Source organism: Nansenia antarctica, assembly GCF_963989245.1.
Source record: "Nansenia antarctica genome assembly, chromosome: 5".
Taxonomy (NCBI): domain Eukaryota; kingdom Metazoa; phylum Chordata; class Actinopteri; order Argentiniformes; family Microstomatidae; genus Nansenia; species Nansenia antarctica.
Genome location: NC_137690.1, coordinates 56264583 through 56289427, shown reverse-complemented (window position 1 = coordinate 56289427; position 24845 = coordinate 56264583). Strand labels below are relative to the sequence as shown.

Here is a 24845-nt window from a genome sequence, read left to right as displayed (position 1 = left end):
ATCTGACCATGACTAAGCAATCTTTTTTTCTCTCTCTCTCTCTCTCTCTCTCTCTCTCTCTCTCTCTCTCTCTCTCTCTCTCTCTCTCTCTCTCTCTCTTTCTCTCTCTCTATCTGACAATTTATTAGGCACACCTTTTCAACTGCACTTTAACGCAAATATATAATGGGATTTTCCCGCACAACCATCTCTAGGGGTAACAGAGAATGGTCAGAAAAAATATAAAATATCTAGTAGGTTGGTGGTTCTCTGGGCGAAAATGGTGGTGGTGGTGTAATGGTGTGGAGGATGTTTTCTTTGCACACATCTTCAGCAACTGTGTCAATATGGATCAAAATCTCTGAGGAATGTTTCCAGTACCATGTTGAATCTATGCCACAAATAATTAAAGCAGTTCTGAAGGCAAAAAAGGGGGTCCAACCCGGTACTAGCAAGGCATACCTAATAAAGTGGCCAGTGAGTGTATATGTCCAATGTCATGTCAAGTCAGACACAGACTTACCAACAAATCCACAAGGCACCTCCCATCGCCTAACTCTAACAACGTGGATGAGGCGTACCGGGACTTCGGCGGCATGTTGGTGAAAGCGGCAACATTTTTTGCTACAAACCGTGTTGGGATGAGGAGTGTGAGAAGCTCCACTGTGCCTTCCTCCAGGCCCCTGCAGGAGCTGAGTCGGACAGGCTCGCAACAGCCTTGCTGTCAAGACTCAGCCGTAAAAGACAGGAGCGCTGGGAGGAGGCTATTGACTCCATCGACTTCTCGCACTCCAGCCGTAAGGCATGGAGTATCATGAACAATCTCACTGGTAGGTCCAGACACTCCCCCCGTCACTGCCCCATCTCTGCAAATTAAATCGCATCGCAATTTGTGAAAAGTGGGTCATACGAGGGCAAAGACCGCGAGTCGTCTCGACTTGTGGCAAAAGAAGTGTCAGACTTCTGGAGGGCCCCAACACCTAGCAGTGACTACATCTCCGGTGAATTCACCCCGGAGGAGTTCGCTGCTGCCCTCCAGCATCTAAAGCCAGGGAAAGCTCCGGGGCCTGATTCCATCTGCCCGGAGCTTACTCTCCATGCCGCACCCGCCTTGAAGTCCTGGCTGAGAGCGTTCCTCACTTCCTGTTTGCGCCAACTCAAGATCCCCAAAATCTGGCGAAGAGCCCTAGTTGTTGCGATCCCTAAACCAAATAAGCCTGAAGGGGACCCTAAGAGTTACCGTCCCATCTCTCTGTTATGCATCCCCTTCAAGATTCTCGAGCGTCTCATCTACGCCCGCATCGAACCAATTGTCGACCCGCTGCTCCCACGTGAGCAGGCCGGGTTCCGACGCGGGAGGTCGACCGTAGATCAAGTCACCCTTATGACTCAAGACATCGAGGATTGCTTTTCGGCAAAAAAGAAGGCCGGGGCCGTCTTTATAGACCTGACGGCTGCCTACGATACCGTATGGCATCGCGGCCTCTCCTGCAAGCTGCTCCGCCTGCTGCCGGACAGGCACATGGTCAGAATGATCATGGAGCTCATCCGTAACCGCAGCTTTACCCTCACCACCGGTTGCGGACAGCTAAGCAGGCTTCGACGCCTTAAGAACGGCGTCCCTCAAGGTTCGGTCCTGGCCCCCCTCCTCTATAATATCTACACCTATGACCTGCCCAACACACTCTCGTGGAAGTACGGCTACGCAGACGACCTCGCAGTGGTGTACTCTGCTGGAAATTGGCAGTCTGTGGAGGGGATTCTGAGCCAGGACAGGCAGACACTAGTGGCATAGTTCTGGAAATGGAGATTGAAGCTTAGCGAGGCAAAGACGGTGTCGGCTGCCTTCCACCTTAACAACAGGGAGGCTAAACGTGAGCTTAGAGTACACCTAGATGGAACTCCCCTGCCATGTTCCGCTGAGCCAATCTATCTCGGCGTGACATTGGACAGGACGCTCACGTTTCGCCGACACCTTGAGTCACTGCGCAAGAAGTTAACAGCTCGTGTGGCGTTGATGAGGCGACTGGTTGGCTCGGGCTGGGGCTGGGCCGCAAGGACCTTGCGCACAGCAGCCCTAGCCCTCGTTTATTCAACTAGTGAATACTGCGCCCCAGTATGGTGTCGCAGTGCCCACACCCGCCTCATCGACTCGCCTATAAACGAAGCCTTGCGCATTGTGACAGGATGCCTGCGTCCTACCCCCGTGAACAACCTTCCCATCCTAGCAGGCATCCAGCCCGCAGGCCTCCGCCGCATGGGAGCCACAGCACGTCTCGCCTGCCGGGCCGTGGAGCTTAATAACCATCTGCTCCATGATAGGCTCACTATAACAGCGGAGCCCTCCCGGTGTCTCAAGTCGAGACACCCATTTGTGCCTGCCGCACAGGATCTCAGGCAGCAATGCAGAGATCTTAACATCAGTGCGGCAGGATTATATGTGGCGCGCGGAGTGGGAGGCTAACACCTCCAAACTCCGCGACCATATCCCAGTCGCCGGCCCTGAGCCCCTCGGGATGGACTTGCCAAGGCTATACTGGGTGAGGCTCAATCGTCTCCGGACCGGCGTCGGGCGTTTCCGCTCATCAATGCACAGATGGGGCTTGGCCCCAAATGCGTCGTGCGAGTGTGGCGCAGAGGACCATAACAGACCATGTTATTCTGGATTGCCCGGTGTACCACCCACCCAACGGGATGCATGGTCTGTCGGTATTATATGACGAGACGATGACGTGGCTTCTGGAGGGGTGTCCAGAAATATAGCCCGGGTGAGCCCCTCAACCAGGTGTCGGGGTGGTAAAAGGGTAGCCCCTCGGCCCCGAGCCTGGTGGAGTGGAGAGGAAAACAACTACCCATACGCCGAAGAAGAAGACACAGATAGGCCTTCTAGTGTAATGAAACACTATTTGCACTACAGGTACTGTATGGATACTCAATATATTTTAAGCACTGACATCAAATCAGATATAATTGAGATCTGAGAAACACCTGTTTTAGCTGAAAATAAATCTTGCCCTCTAGAACAATAATTATTGCTATCAGAACACGTACATGCCTTTCACTTTGCCAACTAATCATTTATCTGTGAAAGCACATAAGCACGTATACACATAATGTAGCATGATATAGTAATATACTACTATAATAGCTCACAATATCGGTATTATTAATGCTGTATGTATGTTATTGACCCTGAATGCTTTATAGTGCCTAATGCTTTGATCAGATATCAGCTAAGACCATCCTCAAAGTTATGTGATACATTACAACAAGAAGGTCAAGGGTAAGTATGTATTGCTTTACCTAAATCATTGTATTATGTTGTAGCTACATCATGATGCTTATTTCAAAGCATTTTCTGTTGTTACAGAAATGTAATACACTGACTGAGTCCCCCATAGAGGCCTGTGAGGGGGATCAGATGGCCAGGTAATTGAGAGATCATGCTTTCAATGAATGCGTGGACAGAGATAGAAGACAGGTAGAGAGAGAGAGAGAGAGAGAGAGAGAGAGAGAGAGAGAGAGAGAGAGAGAGAGAGAGAGAGAGAGAGAGAGAGAGAGAGAGAGAGAGAGAGAGAGAAGAGAGAGAAGGAGGAAGGAAAGAAAGGAAAACAGCTTGTGGTTATTCCTCTCTTGACTGGCAGCCTCATGATCCATTGAGTCACATTCATAGCACCAGTTCCCCTGAACTCTTGGTACTTTTCCCGACATAATGTGATGTGACAGACATACAGGGAAAAAAGGAGAGAGAGTTTTAGATGTATAATATATTGATTCTAACCTGCATTGAGAAGTTTCAATCAGGTTTTCGTTCTAACCACAGTACTGAGACTGCATTAGTAAAGGTTGTAAACGATCTCAGATTTATCATAGATGCTGGTGGTTTATCAGTTCTTGTCTTGTTAGATTTGAGTGCTGCTTTTGATACAGTAGATCACAGTATTCTAATACATCGTTTAGAAAACTGTGTTGGTCTCTCAGGACTTGTATTATAGTGGTTTAAATCTTTTTGCATTTGCAATGCTTTTAGCACGTCTCTGTTTCTGATAATGTTGACATCACATGTGGGGTCCCTCAGGGGTCTATTCTTGGTCCCTTGCTCTTCTCCCTGTACATGATCCCATTAGGTGGAATCATCAGAAAACATGGTGTCAATTCTCATAATGATGCTGATGATACTCAGCTGTACATATCAGTATTGCCTGATAATTCACATGCATTCAGCTCGCTCGAGAATTGTCTCCAAGATATAAAACTTTGGATGTCCAAACATTTTCTACAACTAAATCAGGACAAAACTGAGATTCTTGTTATTGGATCAAAACCACAAAAAGACAAATTGTCGAATACCATGGGAACCTTGCTTTCAAACCGCAAACATGAAGCTAAGAATCTAGGTGTGATTATAGATTCTGACTTAAGCTTTGAGCCTCACATCAAATATATCACTAACTTTTTATAATCTACGGAATATTGCAAAAGTTAGACATTTTCTCCGGCAAGCTGATGCAGAAGTGCTAATGCATGCTTTTGTTATTACCCATTTGGACTATTGTAACAGTCTACTTTCTGGTCTTCCGAAGAAAGCTATTGGCCAGCTGCAATTAGTCCAAAATGCAGCAGCGAGAGTTTTAACCAAAACAAGCAGAAGAGCTCATAACTCCTATTTTAGGGAGTCTACACTGGCTTCCTGTTAAGTTCAGAATACATTTCAAGATCCTTCTGCTTGTTTATAAAGCTCTCACTGGCACAGCACCAGAATATCTGAAATACCTTTTCCTAGCATATCAGCCCAATAGAGCTCTCAGGTCTTCTGACGCTGTACAAAAGAAGAGATTTGGTGAGGCTGCATTCTCATTTGATGGACCCAAATTGTGGAATGCACTGCCAGTTTACATTAGGAATGCAACCTCAGCAAATAGGACTAAGACTAAAAACCCATCTTTTTAATATTGCCTTTAAATGACTAAATAATTTAATTATGATTATATAATGATGAGCTGCAACGTTTGCAGGAAAAGTTCTATACAAATAAAAGTTATTATTATTATTATTATTATTATCATCATTATATTATTGTACAATCCATTTCAGACCAGACATTTCTGAGCAGACATCCTGAGCATGTACAACTGTTATTAAGTATTCAAACCTTTTCCCATATGAGCCCTCTGTTGTGTTTTCATGGAATGGGATTTATGATGGCATAGATATTTTGAACCACTTATATCCTATGCAAGAAATTGTACAACATTTCACTTTGTGCATAATTGATCTTGTACCAGATGCAATTTAGAAGAGACAACAATCAATAGGGTCTCACCCTTGAGACAAGGGAGCCAACCACTGGCCATCACTGTACCCCTGACCACCACAGACCTTGGAAAATAACTGACCTACAGCAGTAGTCCTAATAGTCCTTGTCTGAACAAGTGACAGCAGGCCTTGTCTTCGTTACTTGCTGTACAGCCTCTCGCTGATTGAAATCTCTGCCTATTTGTTCAAGAGTATAGTCATCTGGGCCTGAGCAAGCCGCTCTGCATGAAAATCAATAGTGCTCTTTTCTAAATCAAGGTCTCTCTGTGCTTATGGCATCATGCCATGTTGTGGCTAGCAGCAGGTGACTTTGGTGTCCAGGAAAGGAAACTGTGCATGCACAGTATGAGTATGGACTGTGTACATGCATTACATGTGGAATGGAATGAGGAATGGTATGCATGGAACAGAATGAGAAATCGTATGATACCATTCCTCATTCCATCCCATGAATTACATTATAATGAGCATATCCTCCGATTTCTACTTCCATTAGCCTCCTCGGCTCTCAAGGTAATTCTGTCTGTTAAGATCAATCTAAATGGAAGCAGTGAGATTATTGTCACTCTGAAGGCAAGACCTCAGTTTGGACATATTTCACTTAGCAGGTTTTATCAGCAGAGAGGTAAGACGTTTTTTTTTTTTTTTACTATAACAGGTGGTATTAGACTTTCCTGATCCATCACATGATACTCATTACACACCTGCAGTCCCTCCACCCCTCTTTTATGGGAAGCATGGTGAACATTTGAATAATGATTATTACAATGATCGTATGCTGCTGCCTAGAAAAAGAAAGTGAGCACTACTGAATATTTATTTAATTAGTTATTATACAATTTAGCCTTTGACTCTGATTGCACACTCGCAACTACTGATAATCAATATTTCTATTGTTTTTAAATCGTAGTTGATTAGTCTGTATTAATTGTATTCTCTTATATCAATGACATGACAATGAATGTGCAATAATACTATGTGCAATATGACAACCCTCGTGTACATAAGGTTCAGAGATAGGAAATGTTAGGATATTTATAGCATAGCATAGAGTACAGCACAGTGTTTTATTTGTATAGTATAGTATAGTGGATAGTGTATATAGCCTTTATTTATGTAAACCAGCTCTTTTCCCTTCCTGTTTTTAGTATTTTTTTCCTAGCACCAGGGGAGCCCCAAATGTCGTTGTATGGTACCTGTACTGTATTAATGACAATAAAGACCATTCATTCATTCATTCACATGCCTGATTCTCAAGATATTTCTTATTTCAATGTTGCTCTCTTTTTGTTAATGTTACCTATGCTGATGTAAGAAATGTATAGTCCTATCAACCCAAGCAATCTTTAATTATTCAGAGCATGCCAAATGCTTTAATTGTTTGGTCCTCCTGTCCTGACGGCGATTGCAAAAGTTGTCAGGTGGTTCCTCCTATGACTTGAATGGGCTCAGCATTATTCTCAGGCGTCTCTGACGTCACCCCGTCGATACGCACAGTGCAGCAGCAGGACACTGCCTGGCTTGCTGACCACTATTATTATTCTCCTGAAACGAAAACTGTCAAATGCTAAACAGACAGACAGACAGACAGACAGACAGACAGACAGACAGACAGACACGGAGGATAAACACCGAAGCTAAACCACGAGACAGGCGCAGCACTTAGACAAATTGCACATCCCTGCCATGGGAGAATCGTAAGCAGGCTGCTGTCGCTAGTGGTTTGCACTGCAGAACATACAGGGGGCTGAATGAATAACCATGGCAACAGCAGCAGCAGAAGAAGTGATGGGCAGCTTATACCGATACAAACAGTGACTGAACACTGAAGTCACACATCTGATCTGCAGATCATTAATAAAGGTTTGTTACAGGGAAAGCCTTGAGAGTAAAAAAAAGAAGTCACTCAGAAAGTGGTGAATATTGCGTGGAAATTCGCACCGCGTCAGGGAACAAGGTAAGGGTTTGCTAATTGTGCCATCCTCATTGTTCATCGGTGGGACGGCGCAGTAACGGTTTGGCTGCTCGCTGTATTGTGAAAAGCGCTGGAATAAGTGCAATCGGAGCCAAAATAAAATTATGCGACTGTTTTGTAAATGTAGCCTAATGTTTTATGGCACTCATCTGGCCTAAAAAGGTGATGGGAATGGATTTCTCTGAGATACAATAGGTTACATCTCATCTGTATTGAAAACATGGGATGCGAATCCTACCATCAGGACCACAGTGCAGTGTATGCTCACTAACCAGATGGCTGTGGCAGTGTTGGATCATATTGCCTAAACGATCAACATTCGCCTACAACATGTTGTCTGCTACACACACACACACAGCAGTTCGCCTGGAAATACTGTCAATAGGTATATGTGATCTAATCTATGTGAACTAATCTAGCCTCACTATTTTAGGGAACAGAGGATACAATTATGATTGCAGCATGACAGCAGCCTTCATCAATTGATATCGGTGGTCACATAGCACAAGAGAAGAGCCGATCTGCTTTCATAACTTGTAGATGGTTAGGATACAGTTTTACTGATTTTAATTGTGCTAACTTGGATAGTTTGTCAGCTACATGCACAGTGTGTCTCCGTGTACTTTAGTAATCCAAAAGCATTTTGGACCTTATGGCCTTGCCATGCCCTAGAGTGCATGTTGAATCCTGAAATCCTGTTGAATCCTGTTATCACCAAGAACTCATCTGCATCCATCATAGCTGTATCAGTTTTTTTTTTTATCCTACTTTGGGTAGGGGCAGGCAGTGGCTATTGGATGTCCTCTGGATGGACTCCAAACCACCTTTTTTTCATACCCTGAAATAATAAGAGCTCAATTGGTCTAAATATTAATTTTGTACGCACACACATTTCTGATAATGCACATTTCTAAAAAGACTATTTCCTAATGTCAATCACATTCAAAGTGATTGGTAAAGGCCAGGGACAGTATTAGTAACCTATTTAAAATCATAAATTATATTAAAAGGATGTGGGCTTAAGATTAATGACTAGTGACATGTACATGCCAATGAAGGTATTCAAGTGCATTGTTACTATGGTCTGAATAAGACCAAGGCATGTGTGATGACTGCACTCTGCATGCAGCTGTCAGCTTGGTGGATACTCTCCAAGAACCACCGCAGATTCCTCAAGTGGTAAAACAAGGATTTTCCAGCTGACTTCAACCCACCCAGGTCCATCCGCTTCAGGCGAAATGTACTCTGACCACAAGGGACCTCTGTGTGGAGACAGCAATGATGCCGCTCACATTCGCCAAACGTCTTATTCCACCTCCTCAACCACCATGTACCAGCACACTAGGCAATGTTATTCTCATTGGCTTGGCTTGTGGTTCACTCATTGAGGTTAATGGGTGATGCTCTAGATATTACAGGGCCTTGCATAGCTTTTTAACAAATGCCACCGAGATCTGATCTAGTAGCTATTCAAAGCTTGTGTCCTTAAAAGAACTTTGCAAACATAAAAAAAAAAATCATTCTTGCATGATTTTCATAATCGGCTCTCATTCCAAACAGTTGTGATGCTCTCTGTGTTACGCTGGTCCGCTGCAGCTCCATTCTGTAGCCGGTGGCTTGCGGTCGCTTGCCGTTCTCTTCTCATGGAAACAGGGGTTAACAATGAGGACAAGGTGTGAGATTAATTTCCTGTCATTTGAGCTGTGCAAACAATCAGCTTGTCGTCATGGCACACCGAGTTTATTCCACAGTGACACCTAGACTCATTGCCTATGTTTTGCCTCCCCATTTTGTATTCAAATAGTACACTCTGAACATGTTGGCTTTTGATCTTGAGATACAGTGATTACTGGAATGTTAGTCAAATTGCCAAATCGACATAGAAGCCAAAGCTGTGTGAAATGGAGAGCCAGGGGCTTGTTGTGCTTGAAGGATTAGTTGTGACCAACTCAAGTCCCCAAAAGAGCCAGCATGTGATAGCACAACTCAAGTACCCCAAAGAGTCAGTGTGTATTAGCACTGTGCATTAAAGAGTAAAATTAAAGTGTACTGTATCTGTGACCTGAACAGATGACACTTTTGTAACAATAAGGATTTAATGATTTTTAGCAGCTAGCTCATCAGAAACGCATAAAACAGCCGCAGCAGCACATCATAGGCCCTGTGTAATTGGACTTCTGATACAAACAACAACAGTGTAGTAAATGAAAACATAGCATACTGAGCATGTGATTATAGTAATTCTACATCTCACAGTTCTGTTTCAGAGTAATTACTTGGCAGTGATTATGCAATTAGCATTTATATATTGTTTGCACTGTAAATAAAGCATAAACCACATTCTTCCCGATCTAATAATGGGTCATATACCAGAAGTAATCCTCTATCACTCCAACAGAGTTGGTGATGTTGACTAGTTCTAAATGTGACACATTATTTTGGGCTTGTATCGTACAAAAAGTGCAATATGACCAGCTTAGCTAGTGCAGCGACTAGAAGGGAAAAACACATTTGGATTCAACAAAAGATCAGCTGAGACAAACCCACAATTGACCCAGCTGGAACTTTACAGGCCAGTACAATATTCTAGAAAAATAGAACCTGTTCAGTGCTTCACAAATGTGAAGCCTTTGTTACCAGGGTAGTGAACTCGCAGGTACAGAGGGATACATGCTGCTACACAGTCAACAGGCTTTTTAAACCTCTGATGCAACAGAAAGAGAATATACATTTGTACTGAGGGTATAAGGTGCTGTACAGTTCTTAGTCCGTTTATTTTGGTCGGTGCCACTCTAGTTAAAATAGTTCATGGCAAATGATACTCATAGCACTCATTACTCAATGTACAGTATCCTATTACATGGCCGTAGCATAACATATTTTAACGCAGTGTCTTTGTCATCTCTTTCACAATCATCATCATCATCCTCACATTGTCATTATCATCTTCCTCCTCCTCATTGTCGTCGTCATCATCATCATCATCATCATCATCATCATCATCATCATCATCAGCGTTGGCAGTCCAGCACATGGAAAACCCTTAAAACTGTTTGTGTGTCAGATAAAAAAACAAAAAAAACAGGGCTTGATAATCAGGAGGGGGAATGCTGCCTCACCCATCCATGCTGGCAGTGAGGAGATGATTTAGTTGTTAATCTGTCTGGGGGAGTGTTTGTGAAGTGACTGAATCCTTTGCAGCTTCAGCTTGTATACCTGTGTCTCATCCAGCACACAGTGTTCTCTACAATTTATTGCCTGTATGTCAGAGTGGGGAAAAAACAGATGTTCCTTTTGATTGTATGACGCATTCGGTGACAGCTGACTAGCATTGCGTTCTAAGATGGAGAGCTGGGTCTGTCTTAATGATAAGAGGAAAGATGTGTTATATTACAAGCTTAATCAAAGAGAGAAAGTCAGGACCAAACATATTGGCCATTACACAGCCCAATATACACCACTCCCCATCCAACAATCCACTGACTGAGGTTGCAGGTCACAGGTTATGGACGAAAGTGTAATTATGGTTGAAAGTGTCTGGTCGATGTGACGCAGCACAAAACTGAGCTCCTCATTATAATGTTTCATAAAGTGGCCGGTGTTGTGTGGCCAGTGGAGCCTGTGACCCATCACCTGTCAATATGACACAAGACTCAGTCAGCAAGACTCCCGGGAAGGCTCTTATTAGGGTACTTATTATCTCCTCTCCTTTCCTCTCCTCTCCTCTCCTCTCCTCTCCTCTCCTCTCCTCTCCTCTCCTTTCCTCTCCTCTCCTCTCCTCTCCTCTCCTCTCCTCTCCTCTCCTCTCCTCTCCTTTCCTCTCCTCTCCTCTCCTCTCCTCTTCTCTCCTCTCCTCTCCTCTCCTCTCCTCTCCTTTCCTCTCCTCTCCTCTCCTCTACTTTCCTCTCCTCTCCTCTCCTCTTCTCTCCTCTCCTCTCCTCTCCTCTCCTCTCCTCTCCTCTCCTTTCCTCTCCTCTCCTCTCCTCTCCTCTCCTTTCCTCTCCTCTCCTTTCCTCTCCTCTCCTCTCCTCTCCTCTCCTTTCCTCTCCTCTCCTCTCCTCTTCTCTCCTCTCCTCTCCTCTCCTTTCCTCTCCTCTCCTCTCCTCTCCTCTCCTCTCCTCTCCTCTCCTCTCTTTTCCTCTCCTCTCCTCTCCTCTCCTCTCCTCTCCTCTCCTCTTCTCTCCTCTCCTCTCCTCTCCTCTCCTAAAGTTTTATGTATCATATTCACAAGATACAGCCGTAACCAGTACAATAAAATGCTTTTGATGAGCTACCTCTCAATAGTGCAGTGAAATACTAGGATAGGAATACAACATGAGTAATAACAATGCAATACACAATATACAACTGACTCTGGAATTCCTAATACTGTGCAATGAATAGCCCTGCATAGTGTTTGATTTGTTGACATGACATTTTGATTCTCAATATGTGTGGTTTAGCCCTATTTGTGTCATTGCACATGAAATTGTGAGCTAGACTTCAATTGTGAGCTGTATACTTCACAGTTACTGTTACTATGTCACATTACTGTTCCTAATGATGCCTATTTTTCTTATGTGGTTTAGTGTGGTGGGAGTTGTATCTATCTCAATTTGCTCTTAATGAGCTGTACTGCTGATGTTTCAAGGCCAACAGCAGGACTTTGGAGATGTGAGGTATTTTAATTGTTTTTCAGGAGATTATTGTTTTTACAAAGAAAGAAATTGTCTTGTTATTATTTTCTCACACTAATCTGCATACAATACTATGCAGAGAGCATTGGGTTTGAGTGAGGGAAATTGAATGCCTTTGTTGTCGTGTCAGATAGTGTTCACTTGTCAGATAGTGTTCCCGATCTGACAGAAAGTGTGACAGAAACCCTCATTAAACATTGATAATGTTTAACTGGTTGGAATACTATAGAATGCATTTTGAAAGCGCACTTCTTTGGAACAGTCTAGCCTCCAGTATGTCCTCTTGTACAGACTCTATCTGTAAACTAGACTGTAGGCCTACTTGACAGTTTGCAGTCGACAGCACACACAGATAATTGTGACTGAGACAGAATCACAATGACTGTTTTAGACTTCTTCCAGTTCCATGGTGCTGACATTAAGAATAAACTCTGTCAGGTGTGTTGTGTCATGATTACTATAACACACATTAACAGTACAGTGTGTGTACGTGTGAATGGAGCGTTAGGTTAGATTGGTAGTTGATATTTTCACGTTCGGTATGAGCTGAGATACAGCCTCAGCAGTCTGATCCATTTATAGTCTCTAAAATCTCAACCTGGATGTCTCTTTCCATTCATCTCAATGTTCCCTTCATGCTGTGTCTGTGTGTAAGGTGTCCTGTTGACCAGAAGCGCAGCTTCCTGAGAGCAGCATAGATCCAGGCAAATACTTCCTCATATGAGTCATTGTTTGTCTAATTAGAACCCATGATGGTGCTATATTCAGACATGAGATTTTCCACCCAAAATGCCTTTTTGCTTCTCACTGTAAGGCCACAGATCATTGAGTCTATATGAGTCGCTAATCGGCAAAGACACAAATTACAGTATCAGACTATTTGTAAAAAATGTTAATATCATCATTTGATTTTCCAGAACATGTCAAAGCGTTAGACATGGTGGTGCTTCTTTCTGGAAACAACATTTATTTACTTGACTATACATTGAAATTAATATTACACATTATATTGATTTATTCTCCTCTCTTTTGACAGGTGATGAACTGGAGTATATCATGTCTGAAGTACAGGGAACTTTGGAGTTTTCTGTAGAGTTGCACAAGTTTCACAATGTGGATCTCTTCCAGAGGGGGTAAGCACTACTATTTTCCAAAAGCAAGTTCTCTTATATTCTCATGAGTTGTCCTCACAATTGATGGTTTCCCTCCAACCCGCAATTTGTTGCAAGTTGCTACAGTACCAAGAATAATCTTCCAAGTCACTGTGAACATGACAAAATATCAGGAAGAGAGATATGTGGATGTGAATACACAAAAGATCACTAGAACTATACTGTATATCATGTACTGTATATCAATCTCATTTCATACACTATAGGCTCAATTCAATCAGATCTGCATTGCGGTATTTACTCTGCAGCTATTTTCTTTCAATAGTCAAATAAAATAACAACATGGTTTTGGGAAGGACTGTAAAACCTTATGCTACTGCCAAACACCTTCCTCACAGGTACGCAGGTACACAGGTACACAGGTACCGTACTGTAGATGATTAGATTACACTATAGATTATTAGATGTACATTGATACACCAGTCATGCCTGATTCCCTAAATGAGTATTTTTCGCTGCTTCATACTCTTCGCTGAGTTCAAGCAGATGTAATGATTACAAATAAAACGACATTAATGATGTTGAATAAGGTAATTTTTATGCCATAATGATGTGTCTGCAGCAAGATTTAAAACTGGCATCTGGTTGCCTCTGGCTCAGTGAAATGGCAGCTTTACTGAGATTTGATTGTTGCTCTCTCTTCAAACGAGGAGGGTCAAAGCTTTTTCATGATATAATCCCCTCAGCTGAGTGCACTAATATATTTGTTTTTACTGGCCGCCATGTCTCTGCTCCAAAGAGCATGGGGAGGTCTGATGCAAGCACATACAGAGCATCTATCCGACGGCCATTGCAAAACATCCATTTGTCATTGCGAGAACAGGAGAATGTATGTACAAAAGAGATAGTGAACATGTAAATCTCTGATTGGGTCAGAAAAAGCATTTACTTGTACATTTTGAAATCCTACAGTGGTCTGATTGTATTAAACCACTGATTAAGTCAAGTGCATTTGATTTCTAAAGCAGTAGATGGTGATAAGAGCATTGCAGGCCTTTTAGCCTTCCTTAATGGAAGTTGAGTTAGTCGCATCCAAGGTTGTTCCTGATATCACACTCCAATTGGATTACCCTCCTGGCCACAATCTCCAAATGAAAATCCATTTTAAAAGCACAAACTATTTATGAGTCTGTCCATGTTGAAAATGCATCTCAAGTCTTTGGTGCCTTTACTGTATAATCTTGCCAAAACAATTTTTATTTTTATTTTTTTAATGTAAAATATAGGCTACTTGTGATATACTTTTCCCATGAGGCACATTATCCATCGTATGTCCTGCTATAGTATAACCATACAAGACAGTATGCTGCCTGGAGCTATTTCAAAGCATAAGCTTGGCTACAAACACATACTGTTATTTATTTATTGACCTTCAAAACCCTTCCCAACCTTTCTGTCAGACCTCCATCTTTTAGAGCCTGTTGTTAAAACACTGATGCCATCACAACTATGCTTTGGTCACTCACATTGCCAATGTGTCTCATGGGACTGAAGATGTGCTTTTAACACAATAGCGTTCACTCAAGAGCCAAAGTGACCCTTTGACGATACTTTTTTGACAGCTGTCAAGTTTTACAGAGAGATAATAAGCAGGCCCGTAATTTGTTTTGTAATATCTTTTTAGCAGCTATTGTGCAGAAATCTGCTATTGCTCCTCAGCCACAGACGGCCTGCTTCTCTGAATGAATGTGCATTATTATGTATGATTCATTATTTATTGCCATTTTATCCTTTTTCCACATGAATTATTTACTTACATTTGTAGTTCCAGTTTTGTTTAACATGACAGTACTAACCCTGGTCAGTATTAATCCATGTCATGGAAAGCAGATCTTTCTATTTGTGAGCACTTTTGGATGTGGATTAGAAATGCAGGATAACATATGATGAAAATAAATGATATGTCCTTTTCCCACAGATTCTACCAGGTTCGAGCAGGGCTGAAGGTCTCGCCCCGGGTGCCACACAGATTGATTGCAACAACAGCAGGGAATACAGGTAAAAACTACCTCCTGGCATTGTCTTTAGTAAATATTGGGTGTATGTACTGTTTGAGGGAGCGGTATTGTGCTGTGGTATTCCATATACCATAGATTGGAGGCCTCTGGAACTGTGTTCATTATAGAGTATAATGGCTTGCCTACTCATTCTCATGCTAAGTATACATGTGGCCGTGACCTGCATTGATTTGGAGGGTAAGGCTTCAATCAGATTGAAGCGTGCACAGACTTTGAAGCAGGTAGGCCCACTATAGCTGAGTCATGTTTAACATACAAGTGGCCCACTGTCTGTGCTGCGTACTTGGCCTGGAACTCCGGGATGATTGTGAGAAAACCATGCTTGCATGACACAGAGAATGTGCTGATTAGCCTCGTGATTACGATCATCTGTTGTGATCCACATTCCCAAAGGCACACATACTGTAGCCTCTTTGTCTTTGAAGTTTCTGACAACAGTAATCTTTTCAGAACATTTTTTATAGTGCAAGGCACTGTGTGTGACCAGGGAATGTGCGCTGTGTTTTAGTTGTTTTCATGGCTATTTACAGGTGCTCACGAGTTTTGTGAAGGAAAACAGCATAGCTTTAGGTGGAATGTTTTGGATATGGTCTCTCCCTCATGCTAACTGTTTACCCTATAGTGTCCTGGTTTTTTGAGGTGTTATGACATCTGTTCAAGCCTCGTTCAGGAAGGCTTCCATTAGGGACGTAACTAAGGGTTATAGTACATACTGCACAGCAACCCAAGCAGGTCAGATAAACTACAACTGACAGCATATCCTACACATTTGAAACTTAAAGGTTTATTGACTACATTCTATGACTCTTGAGGTTAAAGTTTGCTTAATTTCCATTTATGGAAGTTTAAGTTTGAGGAACTGGTTCTATTCTAGTTTTGAACATACTTAAATGTGCAAGAATTGTGCGTATAGCCTCTTGCATTGAGTTCTGATTTAGACTTATTTGCACTGATGTAAGTAGCGTAGATCATCATGTATTCCACCTCAGAGCCTACATTTGCTTGCACTAAGATGTGTTGACACCTCCCCTCCTCTCTGATATGCCTGTCATTAATAAACAGAAGAAACTAAGTTCCCGTGTTCAAGTGACAATCAAGTGGCTCCTGACATGTTTATGGCTGCACATTTCTCAACAGTCATTTAAGAGGTGTGGACGCAGATCAAAGGAACATATGATTACTATATACAGTGTAATGACAGCTAAAACTAAATACACACCCGTTCAAAACATAGGATGCCATGTACTGCATGTTGACAGAGCTGACGGAGTTGTTTAATAATCCTGGTTGTAATTAGTTGTAAGTGGTTTATTTTCTCTAGTGAGGTTATTAACAATGTTGGTTGGTCAATCTCCTTCTACCATAGGCCTGCACAATGGAACTTCTTCCACATGTCTACATAAGCCTCTGTTCAGAAATAGAATAATCCATCCCTTTAGATTAATTAGAAAAGGAAAATGTGAGACAGAATGTGTCAAAGACAAGATCAATTGTATTAGGTTGTCATTGTGTTGCAACACAACTGACAAGAGGCTGCATTTTGTACAGTTTAGTTTAGTTCACTTCAGTGGTTATTACGAAAACGATTAAACGAATGGATCATAAATCCCATTTTGGCTCTGAAATGTTATACAGCATATTCTTTGCAACCACATGCTTACAGACTGGTCTGAATTTGTGACACACTACAGTACTACTACTGTACTCATATTATGTCAGGCAAATCTGCTCCTCTGGTTCTGCAGGAAGCAGTATCACAGGCAATACCAATTTGCACTAATACAGGCTATTTATAGCTCCTTATGATTGCAACAAAATGCAGGGAACAGTGTGTGTGTGTATATGTGCGCATGTGTGTGTGTGCATGTGTGCATGCGCATGTAGCGGTCTGGTGTGTTTCTCTGACATTGAGTTTTGACATTGACGCTTCCATTCAGAGTGAGCACCTGTTTTCATCTTCCACAAACACAATAATAAGAATATCACTCTGGCATCTCAGTCAGATGCCGCATCTGAAGTGTAATCTGGAGAGTATTGATCATAAAGAGAAGCTTCACATGCTAGTGTGTACCACACTATCAACTCTTTGATGGGACTGTAGCTAACTGAACAGTGCATTACATTCATATTACTGTATGCTTACACTAGATGCATACTTGTACGGTACAATCTCATGCATACATTGCAGTATGAAATGCCATGAACAACAGGGTACCATTTACACTGTATAATGTCTAACAGTTCAGTGTCCATAATTGTGCATTCAGTAGTAAGCTAGGAATAGCCTACAGGGCTGTGTGTCCTGATAACCTGCATCCACACATTGCAGCAGATTCATGGTACAGTATGTGTGCACAGCACAGTGCAGTGCGCTACATTGCAGCACTGTTACAGTACATTATATCCATTTTCTAATTGGAGGGCTGAGCCGCAGCACTCCCCCCCCCCCCCCTTCTGCAGCTCCTCTCACAAGGTCACGTATTACCGCTTCTAAGCCACACAGACAACCTCCTAGCCATAAATTCGCCAGCCAGCTCTCCGGCCGGCGAGGGAAAAATACATTCATCACACAAAGACATGGGAAGTAATCCCCCCATGCTCTACGGGAAAGTGTGTGCTTGACATTTCAATTGTCTGTGCCCTTCAGACAAATTGGAATGTGTGAAGGATCGCTCCTTGTTCTGAACTTGACCATGTAATGACTGGGATCATGCTGGAAAACATGGTAATTTCCAAATTGGGATGTATTCGATTAATCCATTTTCTGTAGCACTGCTTCCTTTAAAATTTGTTGTGCAAAATGAGGAGAATATATGTATCTGCTTACAAAAATGTGTATATGTAAACACCTGTATTTCATGTCAATATCATGATCGCATAAACAACATCTCACGATTCACAGTGCTTTGATATATATTTAGTAGTAAATATCTCTTCTCTTGTTAATCATACTGTATCGAATTGGAGAAAATCCCCCCAGACCCATCCCTTTAAATCAAGTTTAGTCTCAGAGCATATCAAGTGTTTAATTTCAGGGAGCATCACAGAAGATTCTCAACAGAGGAGCTCTAGTTCCTTGCCAGCTCTACTACTCCCATCTTCCCCTCCCTGTGGAGCAAAACTCCAAATGTTTTTAAATGAGCTGAGCAGTGAGATATCGTTCTCATTACGAGCCTTGTTGACAAATCCTGACGCTGATTCCTAATAGCTATGACTGCTAACCTATATTTTATGATGTACATTAGAGAGAGAGAGAGAGAGAGGGAGAGAGGGAGAGAGAGAGAGAGAGAGAGAGAGAGAGAGAGAGGGAGAGAGGGAGAGAGAGAGAGAGACAAAAAACTCTGTTCTATCTGAAGAGAGAGGCATAGAAGGGGAGAGCAGCACCTCAGTGGGGTTCTCTTTTCAAAGACCTCTCACTGCGCCTAGCAGAGCCTGCCAGTTCTCTCACTTCCTTTCTACTCTGGGAAAAAAAACAGAAAAAAACACTCACTCTATGATATCATGTATACAAACTGTATATAGCAATGATATTTTCCTCAGATAACTGACATTGGCGTCAACGACACAACAGTGCAGCAATGCAGCCTGATTTCCCCCTCTTTCTCACGTATGACTGTCTGTTCTCTTACAGGTGAATGCAGCTTCAGATCAGCAGGCGTTCATGATGGCTCCGTGTTCAGCCGGATCTTTCAGATCCTTTACAGAAATGAAGAGATTGCGGTAAACGACTGTATGAACTTCAAGGTACACCTGCTGCTCGACGGTGAGAGGGTGAGTATAGCATAGTATACAGAGTTTATACACACGTGAGAAACAGTGTACGCAGCAGTAATCCTCTATGCAAATGCCTTGACAGGCAGATCTCGTTGACGACTTATCTAAGGCCCAGGCGATCACAAATTACATTTGTTCTTATACCTTTGTAGTAACACTCTAATTACTCTAGTAACAACATTATTTATTATTATAGATAATATTATTATTTATAGACCGTTACCTACTGCTTAACTACACTCTTGCCATTTGTGACAACGACTCACAAAGCAATATCCTTGTAACATAATTTGAATATATTTTAACGAGACTCATTACAGCATAACTACACAGGCATAGACTTACATAACCTAAATTATCGCCTCCCAGTTTATTGGCATTACCTCTAATAGATCCCTTACCTAGAAGTGACTTGTATGTGCCCCAGACACAATCAGAATCAGAATCAGAATCAGAATCAGAATCAGACTCAGAATCGCTTTAATTACAGTACACAAGAGTACAATTATTTGGCTTAGGTTCCTCAACATTGGCATTGCAGCATCAAGATACACAATTACAATAATAGAGTAAAGTAAAATAAGTAAAGTAATTAATAATAAAGTGAGAAAGTGATGGTAGTCGTACTACGGCATAACTAGTCGTACTACAGTGGAATCAATAGTGCAAAATGCTGTGCAAAGTACAATAAGATGCAATGCAATACAATACAAGTAGTCAAGTAGTCAGGTAGTGTTCAAGTAATCAGGTAGTGTGCAAGTAGTCATATAATATATATTGTTTTTGTAGTGTGTACTGCGGTTCGTTTGGGGGAGTTCTAGTGTGTTTCTCCAGGAGCCTGATAGCTTGGGGGAAATAGCTGTTTGACATCCTCTAGGTTTTAGCCCCTTCGGTACCGTTTCCCCGACGCCAGTAGCTCTAACGGTTTCTGATTGAGGTGGCTGGGGTCCCTAATAATAAGACAGGCTGGTATTCACGGGACTGAGCCAAGTTTGTTAAGTTTAAACCCTCCAGACAGTTATTGATGAATTGTCCTCAGTAGGTTCACCGTGAGCATGACTCCAACAATCTGTCTGTTGTTGCTGTTGAGAGCCACTGGGCTCAGATTGATCAGCAGTGACAGTGATGGCCCAGAGCCAGCCTGGGAATGAGTCAGGGCTGAGACAGGGAACCAGAGAACCAGTCTCCCCTCTCATAGCCAGACCTTATCCCCTTGTATTTCTAATATGAAACATTGCCATGTTGATTTTCTCTATCATAACACAAGAATCATGCGCAATCTTGTTAGAGGTTTGACACACTTCTATTCAAAGGATTTTGCTATTTCTTTTAGCAGAGAAATAATGGTTACTACAAAACAGTGAACTTAGATTCAGAATGTGGTTACTGGATTCATCTTCTACAAGTTGGCTACATGGCAGGTTTCCTAATTTTAGAAATTTCATTAAATGTATTTTACATTTATGTGAAGGTGGAGAGACTGTGAGCTTGAAGGCATATCCGATTTCAGTCGTCACCTCTCCCAAAGAACCCTGCTCATTAACCTTCCTGGGGTTATCTGCTCTTCTCTGGCAGAGATAAGACAGACAAAAATAGCACTCTATCTGTGTGTGTGTGTGTGTGTGTGTGTGTGTGTGTGTGTGTGTGTGCGTGTGTGTGTGAGTGAGTGTGTTTAATCAATCAGAATATCAATATTGGGCGATGCTGTTTGTTCTGCGCATTGATGTGTGTGAGTGTGTGTTTGTGTGTGTGTGTGTGTGTGTGTGTGTGTCGGGGGGGTGGTGTTTGTGTGCATGTGTGCGTTTCACCAATCAGAATATCAATAACTTGGATGATGCTGTTTGCTACAAATTGCTGTGTGTGTGTGTGTGTGTGCGCACCGGTGCGTCCACCATCCATGTGTGTGTGTGTGTGTGTGTGTGTGTGTGTGTGTGTGTGTGTGTGCGTGCATTGTGTTTTAGACAGTGAACAAGATCATGAGCTTGCTAGAGTATGTGAGAAAGAGAACGATTTTAGTCTTCGAACAAATCCATTATTCCTCTTGACGGTGTACACTTTTGTAGTGCATGTGTTACGGTACATGTGGGAAAACTAGGGTTAGGGTTAGGTGCTACGTCGACTTGGTACATGCTGGCATGTCTAACCCTAACCCTAATCCTAACCCTAACCCTAACCCTACCCCTAACCCTAACCCTAACCCTAACCGTAGCACCCTAGCACCTAACCCTAACCCTAGTTTTCCCACATGTACCGTATTCCCACATGTACCGTAACATATGCATGACTTTATGTTTGAGTTTGTTGAATAGATCAATCCCAAACTCTCAACTCCCTGTGCTTGATCCTGAGTAACCCACTTCTGCTCAGTCTATGGAAAAAGCTTTTACCGTACATCATATACTTTTTTAGGTTTTACGTTACACAAGTAAGCATTCATGCACAACAGGGTGGTCATTAACAGCCGATATCCACACACTTTCTCACCTCAGTGTGACAATGGATTTTGGAGAAATATTTGATCTGATCAAATGGCTAAAACCGTGTTCCAAGCCATGCATTAATCTTTGACAATGCTGTCATTTTCAAATATGTTTGGGTGTCTGTCTGCGTTTTAGAATATCATTTTATTAAACTCTCCTGATTACTCAAATGTACTCTAGTTTGTGAGTTCGATCTGTGTCAACAGAGTGTGCAATTGGTAGTTTCATGGCTGTTTTATTTGATGGTTGATACAGTAGATAGTTGAAGTCATGATTGTTTTTGTTCCACTAGGTGGAGGAGGCCCTAAGGGAAGTGGATTTTCAGCTGAAGCTGGACCTTCACTTCACTGACAATGAGCAACAGTATGTTATGACACAGTTTATCAACTGTGCATTATTTGTCTCTAGTTCTCTGATACACTTACTCCTTTGCAATGCCCTCTGTCTCCTCTCAAGACTGTCTCAGTATAATTCTATCTTACCTTTCAAATCAGTGACGAGAGGACTATTGTTGAACATGACGAAACCCATGACGAAACCTCAAAAGAGACTGATGGTTGTGTGTGCATGACAGCATGTGTGTGTGTGTGTGTGTGTGTGTGTGTGTGTGTGTGTGTGTGTGTGTGCGTGTATGTGTGTGTGTTTGTACCTGAGTGGGAGTAAGTGAGAGAGGGGTCACTTACTGTAGGATATGCATACCTAGATCTGTTACATGACCTCATGACCCGAGTAATATGAAAAGATGTGTCAACAATCCATTTAGCCGTGCGTATATCATGGATATTGGCACGGCTAGAACGCAAACTGACCAATAGAGACAATGGACTGGATCTATCCATTGTATAATATGAGTCAACTAATCCATATCCAGTCCATATGCCCTTTAAGTGGACAACAAAGCCTTTCTTTAAAGCACCATACACAAGGAGTATGATATAGTGACTCGGCTGGGCCCTCTCTGCTTTTGTCCTCAGGCTGGGGGAGATCCTGACCGTCCCAGTGATCAGCAGTCGAACCCTGGGCCTCCACTTCCACCCCAGGAGAGGCCTACATCACCACATCCCAGTCATGTTTGACTACTTTCACTTGTCCGTCATCTCCGTCTCCATACACGCCTCACTGGTTGCCTTACATCAACCACTAATCAGGTATAGTCATCTACTAGGGCTATCTCACTCTATCTCACTATGTCCCGTAGCTGTAACACCACTTCCTCTCCGCTCCTCTCTCACTATTTGTGACAGCAAACAAGTCGCCAACCAATCAAAATATTCTGACTTTTATTGCGAAAAATGTTAAGTAATGTCAACGTTGTTGAAAATCAATGACAGACTTGCTAGTCAAGCCAAAACATTGCAATGCAATAATCCCCACTTCTCTACACTAACTAGGTAGTAGTGGGGATTACTCATTGCATTGCAATGTTTTGGCTAGCAAGTGTGTCATTGATTTTTTGACGTTGAAAAACGTTGAAAAGTCTTTCTCTCTCACTACTTGAATGAATAGTTTTCCAAACAGTTACATGATGAATCCAGCTGCCAATATCTTAACCTGCGTGTTCAGACATCCATTACACAGATTACGCCAGAGCTTTATTGATTACATTAGGAGGTAACTGTCTCTCTCTCTCTCTCTCTAGTTTTGCACGCACAGGAAAGGGCTCCTGGTTGGGGAAAGGATCTCCAGAGAGCGGGACCGACCCATCCGCCATGTCCATAGAGAGCCTCATGTTCGGGGCTGGCTACTGCAAGCCTGTCATAACTGAGGTTTGTTATAGTACCACATGGTAACACATTAAACCCAAAATATAATATAATATAATAATATAATATAATAATAAATTATAAATGAATTAAATAATACATGATTTAGTCCTGTAATGTCTCGATTCTGTTCTCTCTCTATTTTGAGGAAAACTGAAACAATGTTGCAATATAAATATTACAGCACATATAGTCAGGTCTGGAAATATTTGATATTTAATATTTAATTTAATAGTTGCTCTGTACGCCACCACAAAGGATTTGAAATGAAACAATCAAGATGCAATTGAAGTACAGACTTTCAGCTTTAATTTAAGGAGTAGAACAAAAATATTGTATGAAACGTTTAGGAATTTCAATCATTTTTTTACACAGTCCCCTATTTTCAGGGGCTCAAATGTAATTGGACAAATTAACATAATCATAAATAACATGCTAATTTTTAATACTTTGTCGAGAATACTTTGTAGGCAATGACTGCCTGAAGTGTGGAACCCATGGACATCACCAAATGCTGGGTTTCCTCCTTTGTGATGGTTTACTGCTGCTGTCTTCAGTTGTTTGTTCGTGGGTCTTTCTGCCTTTAGTTTTGTCTTCAACAAGTGAAACGCATGCTCGATCGGGTTGAAATCAAACAATTGACTCGGCCATGCAGAATATTCCACTTCTTTGCCGTAACAACCTCCTGGGTTGCTTACGCAGTATGTTTTGGGACATTGTCCATCTGTACTGTGAAGCGCCATCCAATCATTTGGCTGGATCTGAGCAGACAGTATAAACACTTAAGAATTCATCCGGCTGCTTCTGTCTTCTGTCACAATAAACACTAGTGACCTAGTGCTATTGGAAGCCATGCATGCCCATGCCATCACACTGCCTACACTGTGTTTTACAGATGGTGTGATATGCTTTGGATCATGAGCCATTCCAAGACTTCTCCATACTTTTTTCTTCCCATCATTCTGGTACAGGTTGATCTTAGTTTCATCTGTCCAAAGGATGCTGTTCCAGAACTGGGCTGGCTTTTTTTAGATGTTTTTTGGCAAAGTCTAATCTGGCCTTTCTATTCTTGCGGTGAACCCTCTGTATTTGCTCTTGTGAAGCCTTCTCTTTATGGTAGATTTAGATAATGATATGCCTACCTCCCGGAGACTGTTGGCTGGATGTTGTGAAGGGGTTTTTCTTTACCATGTAAAGGCTCCTGCGATCATCCACCACTGTTGTCTGTCACAGACGTCCCAGACGTCCAGTCTTTTGTGGTGCCGAGCTCACAAGTACGTTCTTTTTTTCTCAGAATGTACCAAACTGTTGATATGGCCACTCCTAATGTTCCTGCTATCTCTCTGATGGATTTTTTTTTTGCAGCCTAAGCATGGCCAGTTTCACTTGCACTGAGAGCTCCTTTGACCACATGTTCACAGCAATCACAGCAACAGATTCCAAATGCAAAATGTCACACTTGGCATTCCAATAACAACGGTATACCTGTCCATGAAGCAGCTTTTGAGTCAATTGTCCAATTATTTTGGTCCCTTGAAAAAGAGGGGGCTACTATTAAAGAGCTGTAGTTCCTAAACCCTTAACTGTAACTTGAATATGTTTTGGTAAACAGCTAAATAACACAAATTCTGTCAGTGTCCAAATATATGGACCTAACTGTATAATCATAGAGATTTGCTTGGGATTTGTATT

General features: G+C 42.2%; 1 protein-coding gene across 1 annotated transcript in view; it reads left to right on the top strand.

Moving 5' to 3' along the window:
* Nucleotides 1-13002: 13002 nt before the first annotated feature.
* Nucleotides 13003-24845, top strand: part of fam135b (family with sequence similarity 135 member B) — a gene marked incomplete at both ends in the record, with an annotated part of 25326 nt that continues 13483 nt past the window's right edge. The window contains 6 exons of the mRNA XM_080531765.1: nucleotides 13003-13079; nucleotides 15037-15116; nucleotides 18768-18907; nucleotides 21683-21753; nucleotides 22365-22538; nucleotides 23030-23156. Of these exons, the coding sequence (XP_080387891.1) occupies nucleotides 13003-13079; nucleotides 15037-15116; nucleotides 18768-18907; nucleotides 21683-21753; nucleotides 22365-22538; nucleotides 23030-23156 (669 nt within the window). The remainder of the gene's footprint in view (nucleotides 13080-15036; nucleotides 15117-18767; nucleotides 18908-21682; nucleotides 21754-22364; nucleotides 22539-23029; nucleotides 23157-24845) is intronic.